The sequence below is a fragment of the Danio rerio genome, chromosome 12 (assembly GCF_052040795.2).
Source record: "Danio rerio strain M-AB ecotype USA chromosome 12, GRCz13ab, whole genome shotgun sequence".
Taxonomy (NCBI): domain Eukaryota; kingdom Metazoa; phylum Chordata; class Actinopteri; order Cypriniformes; family Danionidae; genus Danio; species Danio rerio.
Window position 1 is genome coordinate 3,722,649 of NC_141032.1, and position 12,308 is coordinate 3,734,956.

Consider the following 12,308-nt stretch of genomic DNA (forward strand, 5'->3'; position numbering starts at 1 on the left):
GTGTATGAGTGTGTGTATGAAAGAGAGAGTGCATGGGTGTTTCCTGCTAAAATACACTGGAATGGTTGGCATTTTATTCCATTGTGGTGACCCCTAATAAATGAGGGACTTAGCTGAAGGAAAATGAATGAATGAATGAATGAATGAATGAATGAATGAATGAATGAATGAATGAATGAATGAATGACCAAATTAGAGTCTAGATCGCACTGACACCACGACATTAAACCATTTGCTCAGTTTGCTAATGTGTTTATTTCAAAAACAGACCGACAGCATCATATCACAAAGAGGTATTAAATGACATGAGGGTTCACATTTCTGGACATCTTTTATATTTTATTTTAAACTACAGTAAATCAAAAGCATTTCTAGGACCGGCAAACTTTATACAAAAAGCGTTGATTGAACAGAGAGCCCTGGTTCCTCCAGGGCCGACGCTACGTAATAATGCAGCCTCCCTTCTCCTTGAATGGGTTCTTGTCCTCTGGCACACCTTTAACCAGAGGATCTTCGGCAGATAAACCCTCCACAAATGCAATGATTTCTGGGGCTGTTGCTGAAACCTGAGGAGGAGAAGGAATTTTTTTTCACTGACTGAAATCAAGCAGTCGAAACAATGGATGGAAGATAATGATGATGATGGAGTTTCTTACCGCGGTACGAGCAGTGTTCACTTCCACCTTCAGCTGGTCCAGCTCCATCTTCAGGATTTCTTTATCTGACATGTCCCGAGCCATCCTGACTATTCAGAAAAGAAAAGGAGACATATGTGAAAATACTCTCCCTTAAAAAGGTTTTGCGCACAATACTTAATGTGTTTTTTATCTTGTTTTAAATGCAACTTAAATGTTAATAAATTATGTATTTGTTTGTTAAATTAAATGTAAATAAATGTAAAATGTAATTTCAGATTTTATTTATTTTTTTATTGGTTTATAATATCCAACGATCTATTTTACTTTTTTTTTCTTTATTTAAATTGAAATAAATTTAATTGTAACTTCAGATTTTTTAATTTTTTTTATTTATTCATTCATTTATTCATTTGTTTATTTATTTATTTGTTTAATAATTTATTTATTTATCTATGTATTTGGTTGTTTAAAAAAATATTTTGTAATTAATTAATTTAAATGTAATTTCAGATTTTAATTATTTGTTTGTTGGTTTATAATATCCAACAATCTAATTTACATTTGTTTGTTTGTTTATTTAAAGTGAAATAAATTTAAATGTAATTTCAGATTTTATTTATCTATTTTTTTATTTATCTATATATTTGTTTAATTAATTTAATTTGTAATTAATTTATTTTATATATAATTTCAGATTTTATTTAATTATTTATATGTTTGTGTATTTGTTTATTCATAATATCCAACAATCTATTTAAAAAAAAAATTGTTTGTTTATTTAAACTAAAGTAAATTTAAATGTAATATCAGATTTTATTAATTAGTTTATTTATTTATAATATTCAACAATCTATTTTACAATTATCTTTGTTTGTTTATTTTAAAAAAATAATGTAATTTCAGAATATATTTACTTATTTTGTTTGTTTATTTAAATTGAAATAAATAGAAATGTAATTTTGGATTTTACTTATTTATTTATATAGTTAATTGTTTGTTTATACTTCACAACAATCTATTTTACAAATTCTGTCACAGATTTGTTGGCATCTGGGGCCGATTCGTTAATGTTAACTATCATGTTTTCTTAATTTCCTTTTTTTATGAAGTTGCATTGGGTTAAAGTGTCTGTTAAATGGATTATTGTTAATACATACAAAACTATTACAGGTAAATGCACAAAAATGTCAAAATGACATTGCAAAAATCATATTCAGAGAATTAAAAAATGCTATTTGATTATATTATAAAGGCTATATAAATGAAAAGCTTATTAAATCCTTATTTGCGTATCTAAAATAGGCTTTTATGAGGGAAAATTGAAATGTGCATAATGTAGTTTAAATTAATCACTGATTGTTTCACATTTTTCTATTTAAACATATTTAATATGTTTAAAATAATTTAATTTTCCATTTTTTTTTACCTGTTGAACTAATATTTAACAATAACTAATATGTCTAGTTGTTACTGTTCCGCATAATTACAATATTCCAAAGAAGAATTAAGCAAAAAATAAATAAATAAACTGTATTGGATAAAACTGTAAATAAATTATATCTCTGGTTGTTTCCAATTTTTCTATTCAAATGTTTCACATATTTGCAATAATCCAACCAAAATAAAGCAAAAAATAAATAAAAATCAGATTTTACCTGTTGAATTAAAACGTAAATAAATGATTATGTCAGGTTGTTTCCAATTTTTCCATTCAAATGTGCTGCATATAATCCAAAACAAATAATCCAAACAAAAACAAAACAAGCTGTTTTTTACCTGATGAATTAAAATCTAAATATAAATTATAAATGTGTTTTTTTCCACATATTTGCAATAAACTGACCAAAGATGAAGCAAAAAAAAAAAGCTGGCTTTAAATGTTTAATTAAAACGTAAAAATAAATGATATCTTTGGTTGTTTTTGATGTTTCTGTTTCAATCGTTCTGCATATTTGCAATAATCTGACCAAAAACAAAGCAAAAAAAAAAAAAAAGTTTTTGACCAGTTGAATTAAAATGTAAAGATAAATAATATATCTGTTTTTTCCACATATTTGCAATAATCTGACAATAAAACAAAGCAAAAAATAAATAAAAAATCTGGTTTTACTTGTTGAATTAAAACAAGACTATATAATAGCTCTGGTTGGTTCAGATTTTTCTATTCAACCATTCTGTATATTTGCAATAATCTGACAAAAATGAAGCAAAAAATAATAATCTGATTTTACCTGTTGAAATAAAATTTAAATAAAGTATGTTTCTGGTTTATTAACAATTTTTCTGTTCAAGCATTCTGCACATTTGCAATATCTTGCCCAAAAACTAAGCAAAAGTACACCGTTAACGATTTGTGTGAACTACACTGTATTTAACTGTAATATAAACTGTATTTTACTGTAGTAAAAGTATGCACTGTGTTGCTGTGTTTGCATTGTAAAAAAATTACAGAATATTTTACAGTAAAGATATACATAGAATTAAATACATTTACAGCGAGATAAATGGTGCTGTAAATGTAAATACAGTATTTTTGCCGTAATTGATTTACTAGCAAACTGCTGCCAGTAAGTTACTGTAGATTCTACAGGACATTGTTAACGGTGTAGTGCTGTTTTTTTAATCTTTACCTGTGGATTGTCGGGCCCTGCGGCAGTCAGAGAAGTGTGTTGTGTCCTGCTAGGAGATCATGAGCAGTGCAGACCTCTCGCTCCCCCAGACACACTGAGCTCTGATCTCCAGCTTCCTCCTGTATTTCTGTACTCTGAAAATCCTCCTCCTTCTCTGAGGTGTGGAGATTGAGGACTGAGCTCTGATGTCCTCAATCTCCACTGATCTCATTAGGCCAAAGAGAGAAGAGTCACCTCTAAGCATTCAGCAGGACCAGCTCAAAGAGGAAATAGCCCTACAAAACTGCAATTAAAGCAATGTCAAGTTTTTGCGGAGACCTATAAAAATCATCAATGGATCTTAGAAACTCCAGCTACACTGAAAAAATATATCTGTTAATGAAAAGTGTCCATATTTTGTTATTCGCAAGTGTTTTCTGGTTATTTATGGTTGCAAATTGCATTATGTCTGCTGTTGATTTTTGATGTTGAAAATTCAACTCTGCAGTTTAACAAAGTGACTTTAATTGACATTTTAGTAGTTTGAAATATTATCATGTATAAGAGATGATAATATAGAGAGAAATAAGTCTGTAAAATAACAGAAAATGTACTGGCAGATTATTACAAGGTTTTTGTAGCGTAATATACAACACCAACCCTGACAATATATCACTTAAACTATTAAAAATGCTCATAAAAGACTTTTCTAGATTAAAAGTTGCTGGAAGAAAGATGAAGATCCCATAATCCAATTTAAAAGCATAAAGAAATGGGGGAAAATTTAAAATAAAAACATTAAAAAAAAAAACACGAAAAAGTTTACATGATGTTACAGCTTGACGTTGTGTGGACGTTTCCACTATGACGTCTATTAGACGTTGGATTTTGGTTGCCATACCTGACGAATAAATGTCAGTATATAACGTCAATATGGCGTTGGATTTTGGTCACTTTCTAACACAACCTAAAATCAACTAAATATCAACGTTATGCTACTATGAAGTCTATCCGACGTTGAAATTTGGTTGCAATACCAGAACGTCAGTATTTGATGTCAACATGACGCTGGTTTAAGCTGTTGGCTTGATGTTAGATTTCTGTTGATTTTTGATGTTGAAAATTCAACTCTGCAGTTTAACAAAGTGACTTTAATTGACATTTTAGTAGTTTGAAATATTATCATGTATAAGAAATGATAATATAGAGAGAAATAAGTCTGTAAAATAACAGAAAATGTACTGGCAGATTATTACAAGGTTTTTGTAGCGTAATATACAACACCAACCCTGACAATATATCACTTTAAATTATTAAAAATGCTCATAAAAGTCACTTTTTCAGACTTTTCTAGATTAAAAGTTGCTGGAAGAAAGGTTAAGATCGCATAATGCAATTTAAAAGCATAAATAAATTTTTTTAAATAAAAGCATATATCAAAAAATACCAAAAAAGTTTCAGATGTTTTTTAAAGTGTACACCAGAATAAATTTGATTTATTAATGATTATGGCTCATATGATGAGTTAAAGTGGTTTAGTTAACCTTCCTGTAGAAAATAAAACTAAATAATGTTTAAAGTTCAAAGTTTGCTGAGTACGTATTTATTTTCATATTTTTATGGAGGTTGTACGCATTTAGGGTACAACTGGTGTCTTTCAGGTTCATTTTGGCTCTTTGACATTTTTACACCACAAAAACTACTGGCAGACTCAACAAACAGTCCGCAATATACAGCTGAAGTCAGAATTATTAGCCCCCCATTTTAATTTGTATTTCTTTTTTAAATTATTCACAAATGATGTTTAACAGAGCAAGGAAATTTTCACAGTATGTCTGATAATATTTTTTCTTCTGGAGAAAGTCTTATGTGTTTTATTTCGGCTAGAATAAAAGCAGTTTTTAATAATAACAAAAAAAATTAAGGTCAATATTATTAGCCCCTTTAAGCTATATATTTTTCCATTAGTCTACAGAACAAACTATCGTTATACAATAACTTGTCTAATTACCCTAACCTGCCTAGTTAACCTAATTAACCTAGTTAAGCCTTTAAATGTCACTTTAAGCTGTATAGAAGTGTCAAATATTATGTACTGTCATCATGGCAAAGATAAAATAAATCAGTTATTAGAGATGAGTTATTAAAACTATTATGATTAGAAATGTGTTGAAGAAATCTGCTCTCCCTTCAACAGAAATGGGGGAAAAAATAAATAGGGTGGCGAATAAATCAGGAGGGCTGATAATTTGATTGTCTATTGAGGGTGATTGTCTATTCACTGATGTCGTGCTCTTCTCTCTTCATTAATTGCTTCAGCATTTCTCTCTTTCGCTTCCACATCTTTGGAATAACAGTGCTGTGTACTTTATCTCATCCATCAACATGAGTCCTATGGGATATAATGAAGACCACAACTCCCATGATTCCACACTCATTCATGCCATATACAAAATACACCTTTGTTTATTGTGAATACACTCCCTCTAGTGGCGAAAATTACACACTGTGCCCTAAATAGGCTGAATTGGGAGGAAAAACATTGATTTTAGTTGAACAAATTGTATACATTTCTTTTACATTTTAATATAAACACATCAATTAGAACATAAATTGTAAATAAGCCAAAGTACCATCTGATGCGACTCTTCATCCACCGGCATCATGACCCAATAAACTGCTTTACTCTCTCCATCTGCTTAATAGCTAATACTTTACATCCCACGTTGGGAAAACAAGACTATTATCTGATGATCGAAAGCAACTTACTGCCAAACTGATCACTTATTCATTTATATACAGGTGAAAACAAAATTGCTGGCTCTCCTAATCCTTTTTTAAATATTTCTCATGCTTAACAGAGCAAGTTTTCACAGTATTTTCTTCAAGAGAAATCTAATTCCTTACAAATTTGGCTGGAATAAAAAAATTGTTTTAAAAAATATAAAAACGGCGAACACATGTCAGCTCAAAGCATGGCAGATTTGCTCCAAACTGCATTAATGGTTGCTGTATATTTCCACTCATTCATTCATCTCCATATTGCGGTTGAATTGTCTGTAAGCTCCATTTGTAAGCCGGTTTCTCTGGATCTCCGCTTGTCCAGGATTAGCAACAGAGACCTTGAAGCCCTGATTCCTCAACACTGACTTTACCACAATGTAAAAGATTCTTGCTGCCTACAATTTTAGTTGAATTAAAGGTAATTGTAGTCATCTCAACTTACAGCAGTCAAGCTGATGAAAAATAATGTAGGTGAAACCTGATTAACCCACCAATATTAGTTAAAGTAGAATAAAAATATTTGTAAATTTGTGATATCGTGTTTTACAGTGTACTGCGATAAAGCAATCTGACATATTTACATTTTTATGGACACATTAACAGACACCAAAGATACTGTAAATGTCATTCAGCCATTTAATGTACACTCTGAACCAAAATGTGTGTAGATTACATTAGAGTTCTGTGAACAGTGTTGGGGAAAGTTACTTCAGAAAGTACTGCATTACCATATTGAGTTACTCCCCCCAAAAGTGCAACTAGTTGCATTACTTGGATACTTTTTATAGTAATTAATGCGTTTCGTTACTTTTGCGTTACTTTTTCTTACCTGGTATCTCTTTTAGAACTTGCAGGGTTTTTGTTTTCTTTTTTAATAGAGAAGCTCTGCAATTAAACACGCACTGTATATGTCTGTTTGTGATTCAAGGTCACTATCATAATTTTAATTCTGCAATTTATTTTTTTAAAAGATAATTACTTAAATTAAAAAGTGACCCAGCAGGCACAGGAGGGTCAACATGATTGAAGTTGTACCCCAACGTCGTGGGGACATTGTTTGAAAATGCACAGTGGGTTGATGTTGTTAACCTAACATCAGGCTGATGTCAATACCCAACGTCCAACCTAAAATCAATCAAGTATCAACATCTAGTGATTTTACAGCTTGACGTTGTGTGGATGTTACCACTATGACGTCTATCAGACGTGGGATTTTGATTGCCATACCTGACGAATAAATGTCAGTATCTGAGGTCAATATGATGTTGGATTTTGGTCACTTTCCAACACAGCCTAAAATCAACCAAATATCAACGTCTAATAATGTTACAGCTTGATGTTGAGTGGATGTTTTCACTATGACGTCTATCAGATGTTGGATTTTGGTTGTCATATCTGACGACTAAATGTCAGTATTTGACATCAATATGACGTTGGATTTTGGTTGCCATACCTGACGAATAAATGTCAGTATTTGAAGTCAATATGACGTTGGATTTTGGTTGCCATACCTGACGAATAAATGTCAGTATTTGCCGTCAATATGACGTTTGATTTTGGTTGCCATACCTGACGAATAAATGTCAGTATTTGACGTCAATATGACGTTGGATTTAGGTTGCCATACCTGACGAATAAATGTCAGCATTTGACATCTATCAGACGTTGGATTTTGGTTGCCATACCTGACGAATAAATGTCAGTATTTGACGTCAATATGACGTTGGATTTTGGTTGCCATACCTGACGAATAAATGTAAGTATTTGACGTCAATATGATGTTGGATTTTGGTTGCCATACCTGACGAATAAATGTCAGTATTTGACGTCAATATGAAGTTGGATTTTGGTTGCCATACCTGACGAATAAATGTCAGTATTTAACGTCAATATGACATTGGATTTTGGTTGCCATACCTGACGAATAAATGTCAGTATTTGCCGTCAATATGACGTTGGATTTAGGTTGCCATACCTGATGAATAAATGTCAGCATTTGACGTCAATATGACGTTGGATTTTGGTTGCCATACCTGACGAATAAATGTCAGTATTTGAAGTCAATATGACGTTGGATTTTGGTTGCCATACCTGATGAATAAATGTCAGTATTTGACGTCAATATGACGTTGGATTTTGGTTGCCATACCTGACGAATAAATGTCAGTATTTGACATCAATATGACGTTGGATTTTGGTTGCCATACCTGACGAATGTCAGTATTTGACGTCAATATGACGTTGGATTTTGGTTGCCATACCTGACGAATGTCAGTATTTGACGTCAATATGACGTTGGATTTTGGTTGCCATACCTGACGAATAAATGTCAGTATTTGACGTCAATATGACGTTGGATTTAGGTTGCCATACCTGACGAATAAATGTCAGCATTTGACATCTATCAGACGTTGGATTTTGGTTGCCATACCTGACGAATAAATGTCAGTAGTTGATGTCAATATTACGTTGGATTTTGGTTGCCATACCTGACGACTAAATGTCAGTATTTGACGTCAATATGACGTTTGATTTTGGTTGCCATATCTGACGAATAAATGTCAGTATTTGACGTCAATATGACGTTGGATTTAGGTTGCCATACCTGATGAATAAATGTCAGCATTTGACGTCAATATGACGCTGGATTTTGGTTGCCATACCTGACGAATAAATGTCAGTATTTGACATCAATATGACGTTGGATTTTGGTTGCCATACCTGATGAATAAATGTCAGTATTTGACGTCAATATGACGTTGGATTTTGGTTGCCATACCTGACGAATAAATGTCAGTATTTGACATCAATATGACGTTGGATTTTGGTTGCCATACCTGACGAATGTCAGTATTTGACGTCAATATGACGTTGGATTTTGGTTGCCATACCTGACGAATAAATGTCAGTATTTGACGTCAATATGACGTTGGATTTAGGTTGCCATACCTGACGAATAAATGTCAGCATTTGACATCTATCAGACGTTGGATTTTGGTTGCCATACCTGACGAATGTCAGTATTTGACGTCAATATGACGTTGGATTTTGGTTGCCATACCTGACGAATAAATGTCAGTATTTGACGTCAATATGACGTTGGATTTAGGTTGCCATACCTGACGAATAAATGTCAGCATTTGACATCTATCAGACGTTGGATTTTGGTTGCCATACCTGACGAATAAATGTCAGTAGTTGATGTCAATATTACGTTGGATTTTGGTTGCCATACCTGACGACTAAATGTCAGTATTTGACGTCAATATGACGTTTGATTTTGGTTGCCATATCTGACGAATAAATGTCAGTATTTGACGTCAATATGACGTTGGATTTAGGTTGCCATACCTGATGAATAAATGTCAGCATTTGACGTCAATATGACGCTGGATTTTGGTTGCCATACCTGACGAATAAATGTCAGTATTTGACATCAATATGACGTTGGATTTTGGTTGCCATACCTGATGAATAAATGTCAGTATTTGACGTCAATATGACGTTGGATTTTGGTTGCCATACCTGACGAATAAATGTCAGTATTTGACATCAATATGACGTTGGATTTTGGTTGCCATACCTGACGAATGTCAGTATTTGACGTCAATATGACGTTGGATTTTGGTTGCCATACCTGACGAATAAATGTCAGTATTTGACGTCAATATGACGTTGGATTTAGGTTGCCATACCTGACGAATAAATGTCAGCATTTGACATCTATCAGACGTTGGATTTTGGTTGCCATACCTGACGAATAAATGTCAGTAGTTGATGTCAATATTACGTTGGATTTTGGTTGCCATACCTGACGACTAAATGTCAGTATTTGACGTCAATATGACGTTTGATTTTGGTTGCCATATCTGACGAATAAATGTCAGTATTTGACGTCAATATGACGTTGGATTTAGGTTGCCATACCTGACGAATAAATGTCAGTATTTGACGTCAATATGACGTTGGATTTTGGTTGCCATACCTGACGAATAAATGTCAGTATTTGACGTCAATATGACGTTGGACTTGGTCAGTTTCCAACACAACCTAAAATCAACCAAATATCAATGTCTAATGATGTTACAGCTTGACGTTGTGTGGATGTTGAACTATGACATCTATCAGATGTTGGATTTTGGTTGCCATACCTGACGAATAAATGTCAGTATTTGACATCAATATGACGTTGGATTTTGGTCACTTTTTCAGCACAACCTAAAATCAACCAAATTATAACATCTAACAATGTTACAACTTGACGTGTGGACGTTGCTACTATGGCGTCTATCAGATGTTGAATTTTGGTTGCAATACAGTATTTGATGTCATCATGACGCTGGTTTAAGATGTTGGCTTGACGTTAGATTTTGGTCACTTTTCAACACAACCTAAAATCAACCAAATATCCACGCTTGATGTTATATGTCAGTATTTGACGTCAATATGACGTTGGATTTTGGTCACTTTCCAACACAACCTAAAATCAACTAAATATCAACGTCATTTGATGCCATTATTGGTCGTCAAAATAACTTTGTCCTTAGACGCAGGCTAGACATTGAATTTTGGTCACCTGACGTCATGACCTAAATTTAAAATAATATTAATGTCTTATGAGTGTGCCTGCTGGGAAAGAAATGCATTACTTGTTACTTAGAAAAGTAATATTACCGCAATACTTGTAATGCTTTACCCCAATATTGTCTATGAATAAAACATTCTAGTATTCTGACTGTTCACATTCGTAACCCCTGTGAAGCGAGTGCAAGTGTGTTTAAATGAAAGTCAGCTGTCCCGGATGTGGGAGAGTGACAGCTCGTGATATCCATGACCCATAATCCTCCTTGCTGATCAGGTTTAGCTCAATTACTGAAGCTTTAGTGTTTGGGGCTCTCCGGAAACATCCAGAAGCCAAGTGTCATTAGAGAAAGTAAGTCTCAATAACAGTGCTATCACACATGACAAGATTTATTGACGCGGAGTGATAGCTGTTTGTTGATGTGAGGTTGCGCACTTGTGGATAATCAATATTTTGTTGAATATTACCTCGTAAACAATTGTTTAACAATACTTTAATCACTCCCCACATGAAAGAAATACTCATTTGTGGTAAATACTAGCTATAGTGTTTTTGAACCATACAATAGTTGAATTAATCCGTTGTGGTAATTCATTGTTGCCATGGTAACAAAACAGCATAAAATGTAAACAAATGACTCAATACTATATTTGTATAACTATATAGATTATTTTACACTACAACACATTTTTATAAAAAACTTTTCCATATAAATAAATAAATACTGGTAAATATCCTGAAGAAATTGAGTCTCAGTACAGCCAAAGTGCCTTTAAGGCTGTTGTCTTTGGTACAGCTCGAGGGGGAAAGCGGTTCTCTAGATGGAGCCATGGGGCGCCCTCTACAGGAAAACTCCTGTGTGTCGCTGTCTATGTGAGAGAGTTACAGTAAAGTCAGACAAAAAAGTCAGAACTGCAAACATTTGCCAACACACTTCCTGAAACACTGCGCACACTCAGAGTCATTTCTGCGAGTCAGTTCTTTTAAAGAGCCGGTTCAGGTTCAAATGTATGAACGACTCCGCGAATCTTTTACATCATGACGCCTTAACTGTAGCTCATTTAGATTTTTTATTTAAAAAGAGAAAGTGTGGCATATTTTATGTCTTGGTGACGTTATTGTAACCCCCCCAAATGTTTAATATTTTTCATAATTCTTATTGCATTCATTAAACATAACTGATATAATCTTTTTTTGACATTTTATTTATCCAGTTATATCGTAAACAAAAGCGGTTTATCTATCAAGTCATTAAATAAATTATAATAAATGTACAACAACAAAAAAACATCTATATAAGACATTTATTTGGCACGTGGTGTTCTCTCTTTCGCGGTTGCTAGAAGGGATGCAGCTGCGGCCGGAGGTTAACGAGAATTGTTTTTAATATATATATATATTCAATTATCGATTGTATTTTATTAACATCTACCCCTACCTTAAAACCAACCATCGCAGTAATGTAAACACAGTAATTATACCAAGCATACTCACATTATTTATTCAATTACCCCTTCAATTGTATTTTATTACCGTCTAACTCTAAACTCAACCTTCGCAGTAATTAAAAAAATATTAATTGTTGTTGCATAGTGTCAAAAATTATGCTATATTGATGTATACGCAGCTGTATCGCACAGCTTTACCCATTCACTGAGCCGATGTAGTGATTCATTCAAAAGACTCGACTCATAA

At 32.9% G+C, this 12,308-nt stretch overlaps 1 protein-coding gene across 1 annotated transcript; it reads right to left on the bottom strand.

The window, feature by feature from the left end:
* Nucleotides 1-231: 231 nt before the first annotated feature.
* Nucleotides 232-3,424, bottom strand: gngt2b (guanine nucleotide binding protein (G protein), gamma transducing activity polypeptide 2b). The gene is given in 3 exon segments (NM_001204332.1): nt 232-566; nt 657-745; nt 3,269-3,424. Coding segments are annotated over 2 exon segments (210 nt in total). The 5' UTR covers nt 741-745; nt 3,269-3,424; the 3' UTR covers nt 232-440.
* Between the last annotated feature and the right edge of the window lie 8,884 nt (nt 3,425-12,308).